At 39.9% G+C, this 26,178-nt stretch overlaps 2 protein-coding genes across 2 annotated transcripts in view; both read right to left on the bottom strand.

Annotated features, from left to right (window-relative positions):
* ITGA1 (integrin subunit alpha 1) overlaps positions 1-26,178 on the bottom strand; it is a 187,510-nt gene that overhangs the window by 150,100 nt on the left and 11,232 nt on the right. The window lies entirely within an intron of this gene.
* PELO (pelota mRNA surveillance and ribosome rescue factor) lies at positions 19,941-21,832 on the bottom strand. Its single transcript, XM_004380454.1, has 2 exons — positions 20,924-21,832; positions 19,941-20,590 (listed from the first exon to the last, which is right to left on the bottom strand). The coding sequence occupies exons 1-2, from the start codon at positions 21,647-21,649 to the stop codon at positions 20,159-20,161; spliced, it is 1,158 nt and encodes a 385-aa protein (XP_004380511.1). The 5' UTR covers positions 21,650-21,832; the 3' UTR covers positions 19,941-20,158.

Raw genomic sequence — 26,178 nt, 5'->3', positions numbered from 1 at the left:
GGTTATTCACAAATGCAGTGGTCTTGCAAATACTTACAGCTACAGAAAATAGTAATGCAAATTACCTTGTAACTTTTTAGTGTGCAACATGCTTTCTCTAGTTCCAAATATAAAATCTACTTGCTTTACTTTCTTGATCCTGATAATTAAAGTTTCTAATTCATCTAGATGGACATATGGGAACTCATATATCAAATGCAAATCTAAGAGCTTTAAATCTACACATAAGCCATTAACAAAAGGCCTTGCCTTACTCCACATTTCTTACCCACTCTCTCTATTTCCCATTACATTTTTTTGTGACTCAAGGAAAGTACAGGAGTTAGAGATAATGGTGAAAATGATTCTCAGGAGGGTAAGAAACATTCTAAAACTTATTAAGTGCTATTAAGTTCTAAGAATCCCTGGGTGGTGCAAATGGTTAATGCATTTGCTGTTAACCAAAAGGTTGGAAGTTCAAATATACCCCGAGGCACCTCAGAAGATCTGGTGATCTACTTTCAAAAAAATCAGTCATTGAAAACCCTATGGAGCACAGTTCTACTCTGACACACAGGGGTCACCATGAGTCTGGATCAGCTTGAGGGCAACTGGTTTTTATTGATTGGTATTAAGACCTAGGCAAGGTGTTAAGCTCACACTGAGAAATTAACTGTAGCGATTACAGACTCATTTTCTTAAAAATATATGACTACATTTAATGAGACAGATAATTAATTTTGTCTCTGTTCTTCCTATCTCTCCACATTCCACACGTTATTCTGTTTCCTTTCAGTTCAGGCTGAGGATACCACTGAGACACAAAGGGTCAGAAAATGATTCCCACAGTGCATTCCTTCTCGTAAAATGTCTTGTGTTCTTCTCTTCCCTCTGCAAAAAATATCCTTTCCTTCCACCACACCCAATCCGTGTTGGCCTTTAGTGAAATGCACCACTCAAGAGAGAAGTTATTATTATTTGTTGAGAGTGTTTTTCCTGAATTTCATAACCAAGGATATAATGATGAGATAAGAAAGACCCCATGTGGGATTTTCTACTGTCCAGCCTCAGGGCCTTCTCCAGGCCTACACTAGCTACCTATCACTTTTTCTTCGTGATGGTTGTCTGCTTCCCTTTCCCTGAGATGGCTTTCACCACCCACCCTAGCCTGGATATCCTCTTTTCTAAGAATGGCTGTGTAGTGAGACAGAATGTCCCAATCTCCCCCATCTCCTTGCTGTCCTGAAAACAAGCAACAAGCTCCCTTTTCTGGTTTAACTATTAGTCACAAGAGAAAAACAGGAGATAAAAAAATAAAAACATGGAAAATACAAAGGTTCTGGAAACCCTTTCAAAGTCCTTTCAATCATGGTCCCTGATCCATAATTCTGATTCCACTAATGCCTTTCTAATTTATTTCTGAGAGTAGTACACAATGTGATATCCTTTCTCCATGATGTCTCTTCTTCTCAGGTTTGTTGACTCTTTACTGTAAATATTTACTATCTAGAGAGCTAAGGGATTACAGGGACCACTAGGTAGAGGCAAAAATATTATCAGAGTAAAGTTAAGAGGCCTTAAAAGAGGAATGTTCTCAACTCCCTTTGCCTCATCTCTCTGGAAATTAATGAAAGATCAGTGTGGCTTCTGGAATGATCTGAAGGCACCTCCTCACTGGAGTCAGGCTGAGTTAAAAGTGCCCCACTGAGCTCCCTGTTCCTGCACATTTCTTATTCCTGCCTCTGTTACATTGCTGAGATCACTTATTTGCCATCTGCTTCTCATATTAGATTGGGTATCCCGGAAAGACAGGGACTGTGATCTTCTCTACTTACCTCATATCCCTGGGAACTGACTAGCAGAGTACCTGGCACATACTGGGTACTTAGTAAATGTCAGAAGAATGGAATGTTTCTCAGAAGAATAAAAGCAGGCTGAGTCTGTCCCCAGCAGAAGGTAAATACTTCCCCAGGGAATGGACTACAGGACTTCAAAGCTGGCTTTGGGTCTCTGTGATGCTACTGAGACAGGAATTGTCTTGCCCCAGGCAGAAGAATAATTAGAAAAATAAAGAGTGTTCAAGGCATTTTTTTGGGTCCTGGGTGGCGCAAGTGGTTAAACACTCAATTACTAACCAAAAAGTTGGCAGTTTGGATCTACTGAGCGGCAAGATGGACAACAAGCCTGGTGATCTGTTCCCAAAGGGTCACAACCTTGAAAACACCTATGGAGCAGTTCTACTCTCACACATGGGGTTGCCATGAGTCAGAATTGACTGAAGGACAACTAACAACAACAAGGCATTTTTAAGTCCCACATTGTTCCTTGTTCCCCTACCTCAACCTACTCCCAATATGCATTGGTAATAAGAAAATGGGTAAGAAGTTGGAATGGGTTGTATCAAACAGGAATGAGGACCCTATGAAAGAACTCGTTTGTGTGACTTAGAGAAAGTTACTAGTCTTCTCTGGGCCTTAGTTTACATCTATCTCATGAAGTGGGTAGGGTAGATGATATAGAAGTTTCCTTCCAGCTTTAACCTTCTATGATTCTAAATGATTCAGAGCCAAGTACTGCAATGCATTTTCAATCTTCCCCTCATCACCTCATCAAAAAAAAGTGACTTCTATCATTGCCAACAATACACTTGGGGAGAAAGAATGAACTGTAAATGATGGTCACAAGATCAAATAAGCTAAAGCACAAGATTAAAATATGTTTTATATCCACAGAACAATTTTTCATGATGTGTCAAACAAAAAGTTCTAGTCAATGTTTATACTAGGACTTGATGAAAAATTCCAGACAAAACTTCTGGAACTTAGGCTTGGACTCAGAGGATCTCCCACCTCTAAATAAATTTTACAACTAGAATCCATTGGGATTTTTTTTCCTTAACAAGAATTCATCATTTAACAATTATTTGAGTTTTCTTATTGAGATTATTGTGATATGGTAAACTGGTTATCTGGAACTGTCATTCTAGGGGTGACAGATAGCTAAAGCTTTACTTCTGTTTTAAATAATTTTGGATGAAAATCATTTTGACAGACATTACATTTCCTTGACTTCTTTAACAAAATACACTGAGAGCAACTTAATCTTTTTTCTCACTATGAACATCAGTTAATGTAATCTAATACAATAATGTCTTTAGAGCCCAATGGAATACTTTAAGCCTCAGACTTTCTTCTTTGATAGTGCTTCGGAATCCTCCCGAGTTGTCAACTGTCCTATTGTCAGCTTCCTGTCAGCTTGACCACTTGTGGCAATTTATTCATCTATGGTATCTAATTTGCTAAATAAAGGCAGGGAAAAGTTTTTTAATTCATCTTTGCATAACCAAGTGTTGCATAGTTCCTGCAACTTAAGGTGCTCAGTAAACACGGGTTGAAATAATGCATGAATTAATATATAGGCTTTAAATAAAGCAAGTTTGCTAAAACTAGGTGTGAAATAATAATAAATAGTCTTTGAGAAAAGCCTTGAGGGTCTTTCTTCAATACAGAAACTTCTAGCATTCTCTATTCTTACCATTCTCAACTATGTTACAGATAGTAAGAGTGTCATAGAATTGAGTTTCTGATTTTTCATGATTGATGTCTAAATAATAGTGGTAGGTAAATTAAAAAAAAACATACAAAATCATCACATAAACTTTGGCTGATTATACAAAATTTACTGTCATCAAATACATTTTCCAATTCCTAGGTACACATAGATCAAGAAGTGGTCATTCAAACAGAACAAGCGGATACTGCATGGTTTAAAATCTGGAAAGATGTGCATCAGGGTTGTATCCTTTCACCATACTTATTCAATCTGAAAGCTGAGCAAATAATCTGAGAAGCTCGACTATATGAAGAAGAACAGGGCATCAGGATTAGAGGAAAATTCATTAACAACCTGCGATATGCAGATGACACAACCTTGCTTGCTGAAACTGAAGAGGACTTGAAGCACTTACTGATGAAGATCAAAGACTACAGCTTTCAGTATGGATTAAACCTCAACATAAAGAAAACAAAAATCTTCACAACTAGCCTGATAAGCAACATCATGATAAACTGAGAAAATACTGAAGTTGTCAAGGATTTCATTTTACTTGGATCCACAATCAATGCTCATGGAAGCAGCAGTCAAGAAATCAAATGATGTATTGCATTGGGCAAATCTGCTGCAAAAAACCTCTTTAAAATGTTAAAAAAAAAAAACCCAGAGACATCACCTTGAGGACTAAGGTGCAACTGATCCAAATTGTGGTTTTTCAATTACTTCATATGCATGCGAAAGCTGTACAGTAAATAAAGAAAACTGAAGAAGAATTGATGCCTTTGAATTACGACGTTGGCAAAAAATATTGAATATACCATGGATTACCAGAAGAATTAACAAATCTCTGTCTTGGAAGACGTACAGCCAAAATGCTCCCTAGAAGCAAGGATGGGGAGACTTAGTCCAATGTACTTTGGACATGTTATTAGGAGGGAGCAGTCCCTAGAGAAGTACATAATGCTTGGTAAAGTAAAGGGTCAGTGAAAAAGAGGAAGAAACTCAAGGAGATGGATTAACACAGTGGCTGCAATAAACGGGCTCAAACATAGCAATGCTTGTGAGAATGGCACAGGACCGGGCAGTGTTTCCTTTTGTTGTACACAGATAGGGTCGCTATGAATTGGAACTGACATACAGCACCTAAAAGCACCTACAACAAGGTACACGTTCTGTTGTGATCCATAGGGTCTGGTAAAGTAGAAGGCCAACGAAAATGAATGAAATCCTCAATGAGATGGAGTGACACAGTAGTCGCAACTATGCCCAGAACCTGGCACTGTTTGTTCTGGTATACGTAAGGTCACCATGAATCTGAGCTGACTGGACAGCAAGTAACAACAACAGGCAAATATTTGACCCACTCCAAACTTAACCTCTTTTAATTTCAGTTTCTGTACCTGAAAGTGGTGATGACAAAACCTTTTTCTCACAGGATTCTTGCAAGAATTAAATGAAATGATGCATTTAAAAGCACTTACCAAAGGACCTGGCACTTAACAAGCACACAGTTACTTTTATTATAATAGATTGTCATTCCTGGAGTGGGGACAATTGTGCCAACCCTGGGCACAGTCAGGCAATGTGGCTGCGAAGACATTTTTCTCTTGTGTTTGCTGCTTGGTAGGTGCCGCCCCTGCTTGAGTATTGGGTGTTTAGAACCAAATGTGACATTCCAAGTGTAAATAAGCTCTAAGTCCTCTAAGTCTCCAACATGATGGAAAACAAGCATGTCCATTAAATTACTATTCTAAAAAGTGGGATTTTAATGTGGGCAATGTTAAGTGATGAAGAAATGGGAATTTAAAAGAAGACTGATTATCCAAGACCCCACGATTTATTATAAATACCAGAATCCTTAGCAACTGGCATCTGGAAATACAAAACCTTCCCATATAAATTCCAATTATTACAAAATTAACATATGCATTGTAAAAAGCAAAATATATAGGCTCAAATTTGAATGCAACTAAAGTATTCCACACAAAGGCAGATTTCCTTGGGGTAACATTTCTTTTTCTTCAATACAGATTAAAAAATAGACAATATCCCAGTTTCTTTCCCAGTGTTATTTGTCATAACCAAATGTACTTAAAATGGAGAAAGTAAATACTACAAAAGAAATGGGTTATCTTACAAATTATTATACTTGGAAATTTATTAAAGAATACTCTAAAATATGGATAGGACTACAGCTGGTGATACTAAACAAACCATACCCTAAAAAGAAAGAACTCTTGTTAAAGAAACACAATGAATGAGATTTTATCATCTCCACTAAATAACTTAACAACTATCTTTTACCAATGCTTTTACATATTCTGTGTAACCTAAATATCTCCTTACTGGACTTGGCCAATTTTCTCTTTTATATCTAAGTGAAGTTTTCCAGATACCTGGGGACTACATTAAGTAACTCCTCAGACTGTTCTCCTTGTTAAATCATGGGGCATTTACACCATTATTATAAATCTTATTCTTCAGTGTCTTAAGCATCTGCATTGTTGACTTTTGAATTTTTTCTAAATAAGGCATATTTGAAACACAAAAATATCAAACTGGCATCTCAACTCCTTTAGAAATCATTCCAGCTTTTCAGTAACACTTTTGCACTAAGCTTCTAAGAAGTTGACAACTCATCACTGGTAGACTTAATGCAATTAGAACACCTTGCAAAGCACTTTTCTAAAATGCAAAATCTCCTAGTATACATAAAATCAATCATAGGATTATGTTTAGAATATTCCATTGCCATGAAAAGTTAATTCTGACTATACTGACTGTGATGGTTAATGTTATGTGTCAACTTGGCTAGGCTATGATTCCCAGTATTGTGTGCTAGTCCTCCATTTCATGATCTGATGTAATTATCCTCCATTTTGTGTGTTCTAAATCCAGGCCTATGTCATAATTTCCACAGGGACCTTGATTGCCTTTCCCTTCCACAAGATGTCACACTGGTCCATTACATTGATGACATTATGCTGATTGGAACCAGTAAGGAAGAAGTATCAATGACATATTGATAAGACATTTGCACGCTAGAGGGTAGGAAACTAATCTGACAAAAATTCAGACACCTTCCATGTCAGTGAAATTTTTAGGAGTCCAGTGGTATGGGGCATGCCAAGATATTCCTTCTAAAGTGAAGGATAAGGTTGTTACATTTGGCCCCTCCTACAACTAAAAAGGAGGCCCAATGCCTAGCAGGCCTCTTTGGATTTTGGAGGCAATATCGCCCTCATTTTAGTGTGCTACTCCAGCCTATTTATCAAGTGACTTGAAAAGCTGCTAGTTGTGAGTGGGGCCCAGACCAGAGAAGGCTCTGCAACAGGTTCAGGCTGCCATGCAAGTTGCTCTGCCACTTGGGTCACATGACCTGGCTGATCCAGTGGTTCCTGAAGTGTCAGTAGCAAACAGGGATGCTGTTTGGAGTCTTTGACAGACCTCTATTGGTGAATCACAGCACAGACCCTTAGGATTTTGGAGCAAAGCCCTGCCATCCTCTGTAGATAATTACTCTCCTTTTGAGAAACAGCTTTTGGCTTATTTCTGGGCCTTAATAGAGATTGAATCCTTAACTGTGGTCTACCAAGTCACCATGAAGCCTGAGCTGCCCATTATGTACTGCGTGTTGTCTGACCCACAGAGTCATAAAGTCAGGTGTGAACAGCAACACTGCATCATTAAATGGAAATGGTATATGTGATATTGGGCTTGAGCGGGACCTGAAGGCACAAGTAAGTTGCATGAGCAAGTGTCCCAAATGCCCATGGTCTCCACTCCTGTCACATTACCTTCCCTCTCTCAGTCTGCACTTATGGCTTCATGGGGAGTTCCTTAGGATCAGTTGACAGAGGAAGAGAAAACTTGTGCCTGGTTTACAGATGGTTCTGCATGATATGCAAGCACCACTTGAATGTAGATGGTGGCAGCACTACAACCCCTTTCTGGGACCTCCCTGAAGGACAGTGGTGAAGCAAAATCCTCCCAATAAGCAGAACTTCGAGCAATGCACCTGGATGTTCACAATGGCCAATTATGAGACTGTATACTGATTCACGGGCTGTGGCCAATAGTTTGGCTGGATAGTGAGGGACTTGGAAGGAACATGATTGGAAAATTGGTGGCAAGCAGATATGGAGAAGAGGTACATGGACAGACCTCTCTGAATGGGCTAAAGAAGTGAAGATATTTGTGTCCCGTGTGAATGTTCACCAAAGGGTGACCTTGGCAGAGGAGGATTTTAACAATTAAGTGGATCGGATGACACATTCTGTGGAAACCAGTCACCCTTTTTCCCCAGCCACTCCTGTCATTGCCCAATGGGCTCATAAACAAAGTGGCCCTGGTGGCAGGGATGGAGGTTATGCATGGGCTCAGCAACACGGACTTCCATTCACCAAGTCTAACTTGGCTATAGCCACTGCTGAGTGCCCAATCTGCCAGCAGCAGAGACTAACACTGAGTCCCTGATACAGCATTATTCCTCAAGGCAATCATACAGCAACCTGGTGGCAGTTTAATTACATTGGTCTGTTTCCATCATGGAAAGGGCAGCATTTTGTTCTTACTGGAATGGACACTTACTCTGGATATGGATTTGCCCTCCCTGCACGCACTGCTTTTGCTAAAACTACCATTCATGGACTCACGGAATGTCTTATCCACCATCATGGTATACCACACAGCATCACCTTGAATCAAGGGACTCACTTCACAGCAAGTGAAGTGCATCAATGGGCCCATGCTAATGGAATTCAATGGTTTTACCACGTTCGCTATCATCCTGAAGCAGCTGGCTTGACTGAACAATGGAATGGCTTTCCAAAACACAATTATGGTGCCAACTAGGTGGTAACAGTTTGCAGGGTTGGGGATATGTTCTCCAGAAGGCTGTATATGCTTTAAACCAGTATCCAGTATATGGTGCTGTTTCTCCCATAGCCATAATTCATGAGTCCAGGAATCAAGGAGTGGAAATGGGAGTGGCATCACTCACTATTACCCTTAGTGACCCACTTGCAAAATTTTTGCTTCCTGTCCCTGCGACCCTATGCTCTGAAGGTCTAGAGATCTTAGTTCTAAAGGGAGGAATGCTCCCGCTGGAGACACAACACTGATTCCATTGAACTAGAAGTTAAGAATGCCACCAGGCCACTTTGGGCTCCTCATGGCCTGGATCAACAGGTAAAGAAAGGAGTTACCATATTGGCTAGTGTGATTGATATTGATTACCAAAAGGAAATCAGATAGATATTACATAATGGAGGTAAAGAAGCATATGTCTAGAATACAGGAGATCCCTTAGTACTACCATGTCTCTTAGTACTACCATGCCCTCTTATTAAAGTCAATGGAAGGATACAGCAACCCAATTCCGACATGACTACTAACAGCCCAGACTCTTCAGGAGAGAAGGTTTTGGTCACCCCACCAGGCAAAGAATCACAACCAACTGAAGTGCTTGATGCGGGTAAAGAGAATATGGAATGCGTAGTGGAAGAAGGTAGTTCTAAATACCAGTTACAACTACATGATCAGTTGCAGAAACAAGGACTGTAATTATTCATATATATATATATATATATAGTGCAAATATTTTTGCTTTCTTCTCTTCCTTATCCTTTCACTTATAAAATATAAGATGTAAATGGGGCTAGTGCATTTTTGGTTGTACGCATGCTAGTTGTATTGTGTTAGGTGCAGATATGACTTTATAATTGACTCAGCTCACACCCTTACTCAAGTCACACCCTTGTTCTGATATAGTGGGAGTTTCCTTCGGAATGTGACCTGCGTCCAGTACATCTATGGATGCTCTGGCAGGCTCTCTATCTCTGTGAATCTTGCATCTGGCTTGTCATCTCTGCCTTCTGGTTCTTGTGACTTGAGCCTGTTGTCTGACTTGCTGACTCTGGGATTCATTAGCTTCTGCAGCCCTATGAGCTAACAGCCTACTGTCTGACCTGCCAGTTGTGCGTGCATCAGCCCCCGCAACTACGTAAGTCAGGAGAAGCCTTCAACCTGATGCCTGACCCACAGATTTGGTACTTGCCAGCCTCCACAACTGTGTGAGCCATTTCCTGAGATAAATGTCTATATATATGTCTGTCTACATATGCTTCACTGATTTTGCTTCTCTAGAGGACTCAGCCTAAGTCATTGACACTATAGGACAGAGTAGAACTGCCCCATAAGGTTTCCAAGGCTGTAACCTTTATGGAACCATACTGCCACATCTTTCTCCCCCTGAGCAACTGGTGGGTTCAAACTGTTGATTTTTTGGTTATCAGCCAAGTGCTTAACCACTGCATCACCAGGGCTCAGTACGTTTAGAATATATAAACTAATTCTTCTGGAACACCTAAACTGAATCATAGGACCTTTATCAATTTGAAGAAAAGTACTTCATTTATGGTTTTTAAAACTGTATCTCAAATAGTGTTTTTTGTTTATTTGTTTTGTTGTTTTAGTTCCTCTTCAACTCTTCAATTTAATTCTTCTCACTATTTGGGAACTCTAGTAATTAGAATGTGAAAGTTGGAAACGAAGAAGAAGGATTACTAGTCAGAAAATATGGCCTTGGTGACAGAAACGACCCTAGATATCAAATGATAGAATTTTGCAAGACTAACGACTTATTCACTGCAAATACTTTTTTTTCAACAATGTAAAAGGTAACTATACACGTGGACCTCACCGGATGGAATATACAGAAATCAAATTGACTACATCTGTGGAGAGGAACAATGGAGAAGCTCAATATCATCAGTCAGAACAAGGCCAGGAGCTGACTGCAGAACAAACCATCAGCTGCTACATGTAAGTTCAAATTGACGCTGAAGAAAATTAGAACAAGTCCGCAAGAGCCAAAATACAACTTTGACTATATCCCACCTGAATTTAGAGACCATCTCAAGAATAGATTTGATGCACTGAACACTAATGGCCAAAGACCAGACAGATTGTGGAATGACATCAAGGATATCATCAAGGATGACATCACAAAGAAAGCAAAAGACCATTAAAAAGACAGGAAAGAAAGAAAAGATCAGAATGGTTGTCAGAAGAGACTCTGATACTTGCTGTTGAACACAGAATAGCTAAAGGAAAAGAAGAAATGATGAAGTAAAAAAGTTGAACAGATCTCAAAGGGAAACTCGAGAAGACAAAGCAAATTATCATAATGACATGTGCAAAGACCTAGAGTTAGAAAACCAAAGGGGAAGAACATGGTCAGCATTTCTCAAGCTGAAAGAACTGAAGGAAAAATTCAAGCCTCAAGTTGCAATATTGAAGGATTCTATGGGCAAAATATTGAAGGACACAGGAAACATCAAAAGAAGATGGAAGGAATACACAGAGTCACTGTACCAAAAAGAATTGGTCAATGTTCAACTATTTCAGGATGTAGCATATGATCAAAAACCAGTGGTATTGAAGGAAGAAGTCCAAACGACGCTAAAGGCATTGGCCAAAAACAAGACTCCAGGAATTGACAGAATATCAATTGAAATATTTCAACAACTGGCTGCAGAGCTTGAGGTGCTCACTTGACTGTGCCAAGAATTTGAAAGACAGCTACCTGGCCAACCGACTAGAAGAGATCCATATTCGTGCCCATTCCAAAGAAAGGTGATCCAACAGAATGTGGAAATTATTGAACAATATCATTAATATAACATGTAAGTAAAATTTTGCTGAAGATAATTCAGAAACGGTTTCAGCAGTACATTGATAAAGAACTACCAGAAAGTCAAGTTGGATTCAAAAGAGGGTATGGAATGAGGGATATCATTGCTGATATCAGATGGATCCTGGATGAAAACAGAGAATACCAGAAAGATGTTTACCTGTGTTTTACTGACTATGCAAAGTCATTCCACTATGTAGAACACAACAAATTATGGATAACATTTCAAAGAATGGGAATTCCAGAACACTTAATTGTGCTCATACAGAACCTATACATAGATCCAGAGGCAGTGTTTTAGGCTGAGTTCTCTAGAGAAGCAAAACCAGTAAAGTGTATAAATATATATATAAAGAGAGATTTATATTAAGGAAGTGGCTCATGCAGTTGTACAGGGTGTAATGTCCCAAGTCTGTGGGTAAGGAAAGAGGCTTCTCCTGATTAACATAGCTGCAAGGGCTGGTGTACACAAGATCAGTAGGCTGGAGACCAGGGCTGTTGCCCACAGGCTGTGAAGATCAATGAATCCCAAGGTCGGCAGGCAAGACTGCAGGTAAGCTGCTAGCTCAAGTCCCAAGAACCGGAGCTCAGACAAACAGGAGCCAGCTGCAGGATCCAGAACAAGCAAAATCCCCAGCGAGGAGAGAAGGAAGCACTAGGCAGTGGAGGGCAGAGAGATGAAGGCTGGGGGGGCGGTAAGCTGCCACAGGCACCGCCCCAGCCGGTAATGACTCATAGCAGATCCCATCATGGGGGTGATTACATATCAAATCTCAACAGGGAAGTGATCACAACATTCTACAACTGCCAAAACACTGAGAATCATGGCCCAGTGAAGTTGACACACAATCTTAACCATCACAGAACAAGGGGATACGGCACGGCTTAAAATCAGGAAGGTGTGCATCAGGGTTGCATCATTTCACCATACTTATTCAATCTGTATGCTGAGCAAATAATCCAAGAAGCTGCACTATATGAAGAAAAACGTGGCATCAGAATTGGAGGAAAACTAACAATGTGTGATATACAGAAGACACAACCTTGCTTGCTGAAAGTAAAGAGGGCTTGAAGTACTTACTGATGAAGATCGAAGACTATAACCTTCAGTAAAGATTACACCTCAACATAAAGAAAAAAAAAATCCTCACTACTGGACCAACAAGCAACATCATGATAAATGGAGAAAAGAGTGAAGTTGTCAAGGATTTTACTTTACTTGGATCCGCGATCAATGCCCATGGAAGCAGCAGTCAAGAAATCAAACAAGGTATTGCATTGGGCAAATCTGCTGCAAAACAACTTGGATGATGAAGGTGTGACTGACCCAAGCCATGGTGTTTTCAATCACCTTATAGGCATGCCAAAGCTGGACAATGAATAATGAAGTATGAAGAAGAATTGATGCCTTTGGATTATGGTGTTGGCCAAGAATATTGAATATACCATAGACTGCCAGAAGAAGGATCAAATCTGTCTTGGAAAAAGGACAGCCAGAGTGCTCCTTGGAAGTGAGGATGGCAAGACTTCATCTCAAGTACTTTGGACATGTTATTAGGAGGGACCAGTCTCTGGAGAAGGACATCATGCTTGGTAAAGTAGACAGTCATCAAAAAAGAGGAAGACCTTTGACAAGATGGACTGACACAGTGGCTGAAACATTCAGCTCAAGCATAACAAAGATTGTGAGGATGGCGCAGGACCGGGCAGTGTTTTATTCTGTTGTACATAGGGTCGCTATGAGTCAGAACCGACTTGAAGGCACCTAACAACAACAACAACAACAACTGGGGAACTCATTTACTGAAAAATATATATCTGTAAAACTATGGATTAAAATCAATTTTTAAGGTTAATTAATATTTTCAAACCCTTAAAAATGTAAATAAAACTTTGTAAATCTTATGCCACCTCTCTGAGACCTGTTGTGTGAAGGTTTTAAAAGTGGAATTGAAAGTGAGTTCTGCGGTTAGGGAAACTGGAGACACTATTTTAGGATAGAAAATACAAGGGCCAACAGTTCGATAGCAATAAACATTTGGCCTGAATGCGATGTAGCTACCAATTCCTACACTATGGCAAAATCAATCACTGCACCCTAATGCATCGTTTTTCTTTTTAATTGAAATTTTCATATATCAAATTTGTAAGCATGCATATATATTGACTCACTTAAAAACCATACACAAAAGTTATTAGGCTTCTTCCCCAAAAGCATAAAACCTTTTTTCATTCTAAGAACCTTAATATACCCAACAACTTCAATGGAATCAACACTTGAGCTATTCTACATATACATATCTGAAGCCCCAGGGCTCAAACAGCTAAGTGTTTTCAACAGCTGAATGACAGGCGGTTTGAATCTACCCAGTGGCTCTCTCGAGAAAGACCTGGTGATCTGCTTCTGTGAAGATTACAGCCAAGAAAACCCTACGGGGCAGTTCTGTTCTGTTACATGGGATCACTATGAGGCAGAATCAACTCAGTGGCAGCTAACAATATAACACATAGAGATCTGTTGGAGAAAAAAGATAAATATCTGATCATATTAATTACAGAAAGATATAAACATCTCTGCTTTGAATGATTATAAAACAGGCAATGAGTTATGCAGCATTTAAAGAGATTAAATATTGCTGTTTTCCTATAGGCATTTACTTCTTTCCTTCTAGTTTCACTAGTTCTTGCTAGGTCACTTTTTCAATGGTTTTACGTCTACCTATATGCTGACAGGAGCCCTAGTGGCACAGTGGTTAAGAGCTCGGCTGCTAACCAAAATACTGTCAATTCGAACCCACCAGCCGCTCCTTAGAAATCCTATGGGGCAGTTTTAATCTGTCCTATAGGGCCGCTGTGAGTCAGAATCGACTCAGTGGTGAAGGGTTTGGTTTAGTTTGGTTTTTTATATGCTGACAACTGCTTTTTTCCGGAACTCCAGACTTCTATGCACAATTGCCTAATGGACCTTCTCATTTAGATTCATTCATTCATTCAATCAACAATTTTTCAAGCACCTACTCTGTGTCTGAGATTGTTCTCAATCTTTGAAACATAGCAACGAACAAAACAGACACTAATCTCTGCCCTCATGGAACTCACATTCTAGACAGATGATAAACAAAACAACTAAGTGAAATGTTACAGAGAAAAAATATGACAAGGAAAGGGGAAAGGAATCTTGGAAAAGTTACATTTTTAAAAAGGCCGGTTAGGGAAGGTGACATTTGAGCAAAAACCTGAAGAAGGTGAGGGAGTGAATATGTAGAAGTCTGGTGGAAAAGCATTCCAGATGTTTCACAGGGACTTAAAACTTGAAGACTCAAAACTGAACTTAGACCTTTCATTTCCAAACCAGCTCCCTTTTCTATATTTCCTGTTTCTTTGAATTGTGCCATCATCTCTTCCACCATTTAAGAACAAAATCTGAGATTTATCCAGGACTACTCTTTTAGTAATCCTGAACAACAATCTGCAGCCCAAGTTTTTTTATCTTGTCTCCTAAAGTCTCCTACTGACTTCTCCTTTTCATTTCTATTGTGAGGAATATTGCTACCAGGCCACCATCATTTTTCCCTTGGATTCTGTAAATATGCATTCTCCTAACTTGTCTTACTGCCTTCAGTCTTGCTTCCTCCAATCCATCCCTGATGCTGCCAAACAGTGATTATTTGTGAAATGCAAAATGTATCATGTCATTCCCCTGCTTAAACTTTACAGAGGTTTCTCATTATGGTCAAACGTAACTCCTTATTGTGGCATGGAGGACCTGTGTCATCAACACATACCCTCTCTACTCCCTTCACTTCCACTTACCTTTGCAGGTTTCTGTGGGATAGACAGCTTCTCAACATTTTAGGTAAATTTACTGGCCTTTTGCTCTATGAATTTATTCCTAAAAGTAACCACTTTCAACACTTTGTCCTTTTACACACTTCCTACAAGTTATCTCTAACATTGATTTCTTTACATGTTTCTCTTTCCCAAATCCAGACCAGTGCTTGGTTCAAAGTAGACACTAAACAAATGAACGAATAGAACTAAATATACTACTCTTAATGATTGGTGTAATAGAAATACAGACACCCCATGTCTAAGCTCCAGCCTCAGGCAAAAGGGTTCCTCTCTCCTCAAACCCTCAGAAGTGCTTTAAGAACCCCTCTTCTACATATAATTCAACAATTCTGATACTGTACACAAATAGCTAGTCTTATTTGCTTGGAAAACCATCTGATTTAAAAGCACAATAATCCCTTCCCATCTAAGAGCTTCTGTTATGAGGAATTCATGTATACATCAAGTTTCATCTGTACATTTTTTTTAGCATCCAAGAGAATTCCAGTTCCAGAACATATGAATTGCAGAAATTATGAGTCTCTTTTGCTAATGACAATTTGAGGTTGAGAGAAGTGGTTGTAGGGATTAAAAAAGGAAACTACAGTTAGTGACAGAAAATAAATAGAGATAAAAAGAAAATTAGCTTTACAAATCTACTCTGGTGGCATCTGGGAAGAGGAAAATCCGACTTGCATAAAATGGGATAATGAAAGTAAAATCCAGGATCAACAATCCAGTCATAAAATTATCAAGGTATTTAACACATAAATGGGAGGCGGGAGCCAGAAATAGCAACATGTAATTTCCTTATGTATTGTATCTAGAGTAGGAGCCCTGGTGGCACAGTAGTTAAGAGCTCAGCTGCTAAGTGAAAGGTCAGCAGTTTGAACCCACGAGCCACTCTGCAGGAGAAAGATGTGGCAGTCTGCTTCCGTAAAGATTTAGCCTTGGAAACCCTATGCCAAAAACCAAACCCTTTGCTGTCAAGTCGATTTGGCTCATAGCAACCCTATAGGACACCACAGAACTGCCCCGTAGGGTTTCCAAGGAGCAGCTGCTGGATTCGAACTGCCAACTTTGGTTAACAGCTGAGCTTTGGTTAACCACTAGGGCTCCAGGGGGCAGTTCTATTCTGTCCTATAGGGTCGCTATGAGTTGGAATTGACTCGACTGCAATGGGTTTGGTTTTTTGGTTTTATCTGGAGTAAAATGAAACAATTTATAGTCTTCTAATTAATTGAGCCTCAGGAAAAGCCAATCTTTGTTTAGAAGGACCACATAATAAACGGAAATGTATACATACTCTATTACTTTAATTTGAGAGATATGTACGTTACTGATGTTTTCATTTGTTACAACATATTCATTCCTTAAGGAATAGCAATTGGAATTAGGCAATTCAATATGATTTCCGAAGATTTATGATTCATTTTATTAGAGAATAGTCAGAAGTAACTACTAGAATTAATTTTAAATTTTATATGCTCCTATCACTATTTTGGAATCCCTGGGTGGTGCTAAAGGTTAAGTGGTTTGAATCCACCCAGAGGCCTGGCAATCTACTTCAGAAAGATCACAGCCATTGAAAACCCTATGCAACAGCTCTACTCTGAAACACATGGGCCGCCATGAGTTAGGCTGGACAATGGCAACTGGTTTTTGGTTTTATCACTATTTTGACATTCCCGCCTATGCATCTAGGAAGAATTATTCTCTCGACAATGATATACAATGTAACTTTTAAAAAATAGGAATTCTTAAAGATTTTTAAAATTAAATACTTCATAAACATAAAAGTAGATTTTTATTTAGAAAGGTTTTATAGATGAACTAAATACTGGCCAGTTAACTGTCTTGAAAAACCTTAAAACTCAAATAATCTTTTTCTTTATGGCTAGCAATCCCAGCCAGAGATTTACTAGCAAAGGGAGAAGAAGCTATTGCCTATGCTTTATCAGATTTTATGATGCACAGCAATCACCTGGAGGTGTTAAAATGTAGATTCTGATTCAACAGGTCTAGGGTAGGACCTTGTATTTTAGTTTCTTACAAGTTCTTGGGGGATGCTGCTAGACCATGGGACACTTATGAATAGCAAGGCCTGAATCATTCGTTCTCAATCTTGACGCATATTGCAATTACCAGGGGAGCTTAAAGAAAAAAGAAAAGCAGCATTTGGGTGAAAGTTTAGTCTGATGTCCAGTTTGGACCTTCAGAGTTTTAAAAGCTTCCAAGGTAAATTAACAGGCAGCTAAATTTGAGAGCCTACAGCCTAAAATGTATTGGTTACAATTATCTGTAGGTTTAATTTCCCCTGGTTTCTATTACCACAGATAATAGGGCTAGGAATAACCAGTAATGCATTGATTATGAGAGTAACAGATACCTCAGAACTCCAAATTCTGAGAATATGATTCATTATCAATCAAGTTCTAAATTCAGGAATCTTGGGTTTCTATTCTGTCCATTTCTAACTGCCATTGTGTTGATTCTGATTCATGGCGACTCTATATGTATCAGAGTAGAACTGTACTCCACAGAGTTTTCAATGGTTGATTTTTCAGAGGTAGATCACTCGGCCAAGGTGCCTCTGGGTAGATAGATGTGAGCCACCATTATTGTTAGCAGATGAGCATGTTAACTGTACCACCAGGTACTCCCTCCATTCTATACTCTTCCCAAAATATTTAATAACATAACTTTTTATAATAAAAATATATGAAGTATTTTATAATACTTTAAAGTCAAATATTCTTAGAATTATAATGAAATGACAATCTGAATTATTTTTAGATTAAAAAAAAAAAAAGCCCATTGCTGTCGAGTTGGTTCTGACTCATAGTGACCTAAGACAGAGTAGAACTGCCCCATAGGGTTTCCAAGGAGCTGCTCGTGGATTCAAACTGCCAGTCTTTTGGTTAGCAGCCAAGCTCTTAGCCACTGTGCCACCAGGGCTCCATTTTTAGATTAGGGGATAATTATTAAAAATATTTATGATTTTAAAGAATATAGAAGTGTCTGTTGCCAGCTACAGATAAAGATTCAGACTAGTTTAAAATCCTTTCCTTGCCTGTGGGACAGAGCAGGCCCAGTTAAATTTTTGACTTTTTGGGTTTCTTGGGCTGCTACCGTTCCACTTACAGTTATGTGCTGCCGTCCAATCACTGGGAAACACAAGTCCCACTTGTATTATTTGCCTCTCGTATTTCATGGGATGCTAGTGTCCCATTTATAGTACATGCTGTCGTCTGAAGGGGACATGTATAAACAGTAATTTGATCACGAAAGGGCTTAAAAGCTTATTAAATACCCAAAACTGGTATTTAAAACAGATTTAAAACAGATACAGAAAGGACAAGAAGTTTACTTGGTAACTCTGCTTCAAGTAGTCATCTCTCATCTTAGGAGTTACAAACTGAATTACCACTTTCTTTACAAGACCTTGCCTAATCATTTTGCTAAGTGCAGGTTTGTAAAAGGTCAAGATGCAATTCCATTCCCAAGGCTCCCTCCTTGACTCTTAGAAATGCACATTAAGAATAAAAGTATTTAAACTCCCAGGTACTTGCAGAAATTCCCTCATTATAGCAGCAAACTGCAGTACATAGGCCCCTGGATGACACAAGCAGTTTGCAATCAGCTGCAAATCCACCCAGCAGCTCCATGGAAAACAGGCCTGGCAAATCGTTTCCGTAAAGATTATAGCCAAGAAAACCCTATGGAGCAGTTCTACTCTTTAACACATGGCACTGCAATGAGTTGGAATCACTTTGATGGCAATGGGTTTAGGGTTTTTTTGTTCTGGTTTACTGAAGTACAAGTCAACTGCCAAAGACCAATCAATGATTGCCTGTTACACAAACTTTCTAAACAGGTTGTCTCAACTCTAATAGGATGTGATGAAAAGTCCAGTAAGAACGTGGAAGCACAAAGACTAATGCCACACACAAAGATAAAACAGCATTAAGTATCATTTTCACAAATCCACATTCCCCTCCAAAAAAGTAGTCTTTCAGTGGGGTCTGAATTAGGGACTACTTTCAGCTTTGCCCACTCAGTAGCCACATGACCAGCAAGTCATACCTCAGGTCTCATTTTAAAAATGAAGAGGTCTCAACTAGATTATCTTGTGAATCTCTGGCAGATCAAAAACCCATGATCTAAGAATAGCTGATTAACTGGTCCTCTAAAGCAAACATGACTAATTCTAACAACAAAACAAGAGTTTACTTTTAACATGATTGGCTTAACAAGTCTCTTGAGAAAAATCTCATTTTAAATGTCTTCAAGAAAAGTCTCTTACTTTGATGAGTCATTATTCAGCCTATCACACACAGTTTTTAATTATTTTTAATTTATTCTCAATTTTGTTCCCAAACATAATTAAAGCTATATTTACCTGTGAGTTGATTCAAATATTAATTTTAAATGGCATTATTAAAGTACATTTCCAAGGAATAATTTAATTAAGCTTGTACTTTTAAATTACTCAAATTATTCAGTTTTCAATAATTTAATAATTAGTAAAACCACTTCAGATTAAAAAAAAAAGTCTCCTAATTGTTTGGCTATTGCTTAAAACAGCAAATAGATTTAAATCTTTAAAAAAAAATGGAGTATGTACAGAGGTAGAGGCAGAAAGGATCATTAAGTGCAGTTGAAGAACACCATGAAGAATTAAAATAAACAATGTAAACTAAGGATGATGAGGTAAAAACTTTTCCTATGGAAAACTATTTCAAAGCACACAGCATGGGGTTTTATGATATATCCCGAACAATACATAGGTATTATTAGACACACAACTTTTATAAGCACTGCAAATAACTGATCATTCCTATATAAAATTATCCCAATTAATAAAGATGGTAATACACAAAGATTTCTTTCTTTTTTAGTTTATTTTTTAGCTTGAGTAAATGTCCTGCCAACCAAAAAATGTGGTTGTGACCTAGTGTGATCAAATACATCAGAAATCCCTGTAAGAGTCAAAAAGTAACACTCTTGCAGCTTTGCGTCACAAATATGCTGGGGAAATGCATTGTAGCAGTGAAGTAGTGAAGCATAAGGTTGTCTCAATTATATAAATTCCAATCATTAATCCTCTTCAGAACTGGAATCATCTTCTTGGTCAGAGAGTTCAGGGACAGGGAAGCGGAGAATGGCAGCTACTCCAGTCAATTGACTGAGCTGTTCCCCAGATACATGAAGACTGGAGAATATTCTAACCGTGCCTGCATTCTCTTTCACACTGTCTACCAGCCTCACGTACCGGCTCCGTGTGGCTACATCCTGGTGCCTGAAGAGCTCATCGCTGATGAGTAATGTATCAATTGCCATGGCCTCATTGGCCTTCTCCACCTGCTTGAGTCCGTAAAAAGCTCGGTCAGGTTCATGCTGTAACATTTTATAGAAGTCATCCAAGGCTTTTACTTCCCCAGCAGCTTTAGTGTCTGAAAGGCGGCTAGCTACAGCAGGGTCACAAAGGGCCTCCTTCAGGGAATATTTGTGTCCAGAGGAGGCATGTACCTAGAATCACAATTATGAAAGTTAAACAAAGAGTCTCTTAGGGCACCCATCCATCAGCCACAATGACCTAAGACTAAAAGCACTAATGAGACTTTATACATGTTTAAGCATTTCAGCAAAGGTTACTCTATAAATTTGCTGGTATTAACAGTAGTCTTCTAAAAAAAAAAAAACTGTATTCTATTTACCCCATTTCAGAACTAATTTACAATTGCAATCCCAGCGAAGTAAAGGCTTTTTCTTCCTTTACTTTTTCCACTTATAGAACTTTAGCAGGAGTTTATACCAATCCCACTGCCCATTTCTGTTGATCCCTAGGTAAGACTGCTTTACCTGAAGGAATTTGGACCGGTTTTCTAGCAGCACTTTGTTGTCAGTCTTCACTGCTTGCTGAAACATGTAGTCGCAGAACTGCTCCCTCACAAAGCCTGGGCTGGCCACCAGGATGCACTTTACAACATCAAAGTGTATATGGCGCTGGATGGCCTGGACCACCTGTTCATAGAACCGCTCCAACGCCCGGTCATGCTGAGAGCAGTTGCCTTTCCGCTTCCTAGGGATGTTCACCTCCACCTTGGCCCGAGTTAAGGTCATGCTGGGAGTGACTAAGCAGATATGGGCGAGGCCTTCCTGCATGACCACAGCCGCCACATCAGCGCTCCAAGCTGGGTCACAGGCCTGCTCGATGCGCTCCAGAACCACACTGTCCCACTGCTTCTTGGCCAGGGTGAACTGGCGGTTGGGCTCGAGCTCGATGGTGTGGTAAGCCCCCATCTTGACATACTCATTCTCTTGAATGTTGGTCCCCTTTACCCGCAGCTGGCAGGCTTGAGAATCGAAGTCGATGGCCTCTACGCAGACGGTGAGGGTCGTGCGGACCCGGTTGCTTCCCACGCTGCCCGTGGAGGACTCAGTCTGCACCTTACGGATGGTGGAAGCGCGCAGGCTGTCGCCCACCTGCACTAGATTGTAGGTGTGCCACATGTCCTCGGGCTCCTCGGGGACCAGGGTCACCTGGCCCGCGTTGTCCTTTTCAATGTCCTTCCTCACGAGCTTCATGATGTTGGCAGGGGCTCAAGGCCCGAACAAGAAAGGGTCCCCACCAGGAAAGGGGCCGGGAAGGAGGGAGGGGGCGGGGTCTGGTTCCGACAGGCACTTGTCTGGCGGGAAGGAAATATTCTAACTTCAACTCCTGCAGCCGAGGGGAGCACTTACTCTAGTAGCCCTTCATTTTTCAGTCTCGGAACGCACCTCGCCAATCGGATGCGAAAGAAGTTGTAGGGACACGTAGTTCCCCGCGGCTCAAGCCACCGGCACCGATAAAGCGGCTGATGCAACGAGAGCGCATGCGCATCCTGCCTCCCGGTTTCCCCTCCCCGCTCCCCTCGCACGTTTCACGTCTCCGACGGGGAGGCGCGGCCGCAGTTTACGCGTGCGCAAGCGCAGTAACTACGGAGGTGCTCCTGGCAGCTCAACTCTAGTCAAAGTATCTACGTAATCTTCGGTGGCGAGTCTTTTAATGTCAAACTTGGATTTTCCAGGTTTCCTCTTCCTTCCTCGTTTGTGAAGAATCTGAGGAGAATGTGAGTGTAAACATATTTATTTTCCAACTGGGTACAGTTGCTACTCTGCACCTCCATCCTCCGGGTAAATCCGATTTTAAAACGTATCTAAAAGTAAAAACTCTCAAAAGTGCAGACTTGATCCAAAGGTCCAAACTAAGCTCGGTTTTGCTCCTGCCTTATCCGTACTCAGACGCTACACGCCTGTTGGAGCTGGTATTTGCAGCATCGGTTTCTAAGAACGCCTGCTCAAGGTCCCTGGGCTCTCAGCAACGTGCTCAGCTGTTTTCTGAGCTTAGTTACCGTGTCTCTGTGCACGAACTGATTAAACCAGATGTCTAAGCACTGGTCCCAGAGAGAGAAGGAACCATCTGTGGAATTTACCCCCGGGTGGACTTCTCAGTTGCTTGACCTGAGAATCCCAGAATCCAAACTTGGCAGTCACAGCTTTCCACAGTTCAGTAGCCTGTGGAATGTTTATGGTGGGGGGTGGTTTAGGGTGATGGGGCAGAGAAACATCTTCCTTATAATAGCTTAGGGCCGGAGCTTTACTGACCAACCTAAACTGAGCTGGGAATAATGGAAAGTGGGGGGAAACTGATCTCTTAACTGTGATTGACCCCAATGTAAAAGCTACAGATTTGATTTTAAAATCAAAGTCTTGATCATTTAAACTCGTCTCAATTATCTTCATCGGAGATTGTCAGGGGACGCATAGGTCCCCTCCAGGGCTCTAGTTTAAATTAGAACTGCTATTTGCTTTGTAGCATTTCTTCCCTCTCCCCTTGACTTTCTCTTTCCCTCTTCCTTGCCCACCTTTCTATCATACTTTGCCCTTGCAAAGTTTCTAATTCAGACTGTCTTCTCTTTCTTCTTCCAATGAAAAATATCATTTTGCAAGAGAACTCAGAAGCTTTTCACTAAGCAAGGAACTGATCGCACTTGAATGTGAATGTGGCTTGCCTCTCCAAAGTACCCTGCATCCGCACTGGTAGAATGACTGTGTGTGTGTGTGTGTGTGTGTGTGTGTGTGTGTGTGTGTGTGGTGTGTGTGTAAGAGAGAGAGCGGGAGATGTGTGTGTGGAGGAGGAGAAATTTTTGAGCTTGGGGAGCAGAGGTTGAGTGTTCCCTGATCACCGTTCTAAGTACAATTCACCTCCCCCCATAGTCTGCCAACGATTAAAACCATCGAATCACAGTGCTAGGCACACCAAACAACACAAATCCATTGCTGTTGAGTCTGTGTGTGTAGAGCAGAACTGTGCTCTATAGGGTTTTCAAGGCTATGGGCTTTCAGAAGCAGATTGCCAGGCCTTTCTTCCAAGGTGCCTCTGGGTGAGTTTTAACCACCAACATTTCGGTTAGTAGTCCAGCACTTAACTGCTTGCACCGCGAAGAACTTTTTGCTAGGTACACAGTAGGATCTTAATAAATACTAGATTTTTATTGAAGATCTATCATTTATGGAGTATTCTCCAGGTACGTTCCTATGCTTTTTTTACCAAAAGGTAAATATTTGTTATCCTAAACTTATAAATGGAAAGAATGAATTATAGGAAAGTTAAGATCACGTAACCCACATTCAAATTCAGACCTACTTAATTGTAACTCCATACCATCTGCCCTTTATACTACTACAATACTCTACTATGAATGCTGTTATCCACTGTCACTTCCCCCTCCAGTCATCTTTACCTGTTAAACAAAGACTTGTAACTTGGGAACCGACCTAGATGATTTGAAAAACCGACCTAGATGATTTGAAAAGGAATCGTTACTTCCCTGCTCTTTTGTTACCTCTTAAAATCTTTGTGTTATTTTTCCGACATAGTTTTCCTTCTGTCCAGCCTACGTCACCATTATAATCCTTGAGAAAAATGTAATATTCTACTTCAGAAAAATACACATCTATTTCTACATTTAAAACCTGTGAAAACCCAACATTGACCCATAATTCCTTTTATTTTACTTTTTAATTATGAGGTACACTGCTCTGGGCTCTCTTTTTAAATATAAAAATACATCAGTGATTGAACATGCTACACAATTTTTCATAAAAATAATACTTGGTCTGAAACGTCTACAATGATTTACAACTTTTTTTTTTTCCTTTTTCCAGTAACTTGAGCTTATTGTTGAATGATCTGATGTTCTCTCACAGATTTTGTGTTATGGCTTAGTATTTCTAGAGTAATCATTACACTTTTATTTTGAGTTATTTTTGGTTCCCATTCCCTATTAATGAAAGTCCAAACTCCTTGACATTCAAAGCTTCGATGATCCCTCCTTACAAGCTTTATTTCCTGCTTGTCCCCTTCAAAAAACCAGTTGCTGTCAAGTTGACTCCAACTCTTGGTGATCCCATGTGTGTCAGAGTAGCACTGTCCTTTATAGTGTTTCAGTGGATGATTTTTTAGAAGTAGTTTGCCAGGCCTTTCTTCTAAGGCACCTCTGGGTGGACTCAAACTGCCAAAGTTTTGGTTAGCAGCCAAGTGTGTTAACCATTTGCACCACCTAGGGACTCCAGTTGTCCTTTCAAGGCACCCTATATTCTACCATGGGTGTAACCTTTAGCCCCCAGATGTCCTGGAAACTTTCTACTTTAAACTTTCTACTTGCTACCTTAGCTCATGCTGTTCTCTCTATTTAAAGTGTCACTTCCTCTCGTCCCTGCTTCTATTCATCCTACCTATCTTTAAGAGCCAGCTTAAATGTTATCTTTGACTTGGAACTCTGCATTGTATTAATTCAAATACCTATCTTTTATTTCTTATCGAACTCTGCACAGATTCATCCTTCTGCACCCCCAGTGACCAATGCAATGTCCTTTGCACATAGTAGGGACGCATATGAATAATAAGCTGGGTGGTCAGATGTAAAGAGTGCTAGAGACATTATCACCACAGACACTTCTTGAGGCACTGATATTGTTGATTATAGTTCACTTAATTTAAGAATGGTAGTTTAAAAAGTGGTGTCCCTGGCTGGCACAAATTGTTAATGCTCAGCAGTTAACTGCAAGGTTGGTGGTTTGAGTCCACCCAGAGGGGCCTTGGAAGAAAGGCCTGGCAATCTCCTTCTGAAAATTCAGCCATTGAAAACTCCCTGGAGCACAGTTTTGCTCTGACATGCAGAGGGTTGCCATTAGTTGGAGTTGACGGGATGGTTTAGTTTAAAAAGCAATTCCTCTTACTTAAAAACTGCTCTGGTTGTAGAAATATTTTTATTCTTTATCAAAATAAGCAAAATCATGAGGAAAAGACCACAGTTTAAGTCTGTTGCTTTAAATTCTATTTTATACTTATTTATCGACTCTTTAAAGATAGCAAACTTTATATCAGTAATTTAATTACACTTTTTTTCCCTATAACATTGTATTTATATTAATCTCTCCAGAAAAAGAAAAAAAAAGTCAATGTCATTACCTCCAGAATTTTTCATGTGTTGTTTTTGATACCCTTCCAGTGTCTAAAAAAGAGAACTGGGCTAGAAGTCAGATGTCCTGGATTGTGGTTCTTACCCTGTCAGTTGTTTTTACTGTGGCTTTTGGCAACACTCAGTCTCTTTAAACCTTGGTTTCTTTTACTTAAGAATTGAGGGGATTGAATTTAATATTTAAAATTGCTGTAAAAATTATTTTACAACAACACTAACTTTAAAAAACACGTTTATTTTGCATATTACCTTTTGAATTTGAGTCTACTAAGGCTTTGTTTAAGGAGGCCTGGTGGCACAACAGTTAAGTGCTCCGCTGCCAAGTGAAAGATTGGTGGTTTGAACCCACCCAGTGGCTCCGCAGGAGAAAACCTGGTGATCTGTTCCGGTAAAGATTACAGCCTAAAAAAAACCCTATGGGGCAGTGCTACTCTGTCACATGGGGTCACTGAGTCGAAAATCAACTCGACGACACCTAATAACAACTTACCAATAAAAGGCCTTATTTAGTGGAAAAGACTGATTCCAAGTTTAATGACTGCACCAAGAATCAACTGAGTTATGGTCTTTTCTAGCTGGATTCTAGCAACT

This window comes from Trichechus manatus, unplaced genomic scaffold (assembly GCF_000243295.1).
Source record: "Trichechus manatus latirostris isolate Lorelei unplaced genomic scaffold, TriManLat1.0 scaffold00074, whole genome shotgun sequence".
NCBI classification, from domain to species: domain Eukaryota; kingdom Metazoa; phylum Chordata; class Mammalia; order Sirenia; family Trichechidae; genus Trichechus; species Trichechus manatus.
Note: the sequence above shows the minus strand (reverse complement) of the source record. Positions and strands in the feature narration are given on the sequence as shown.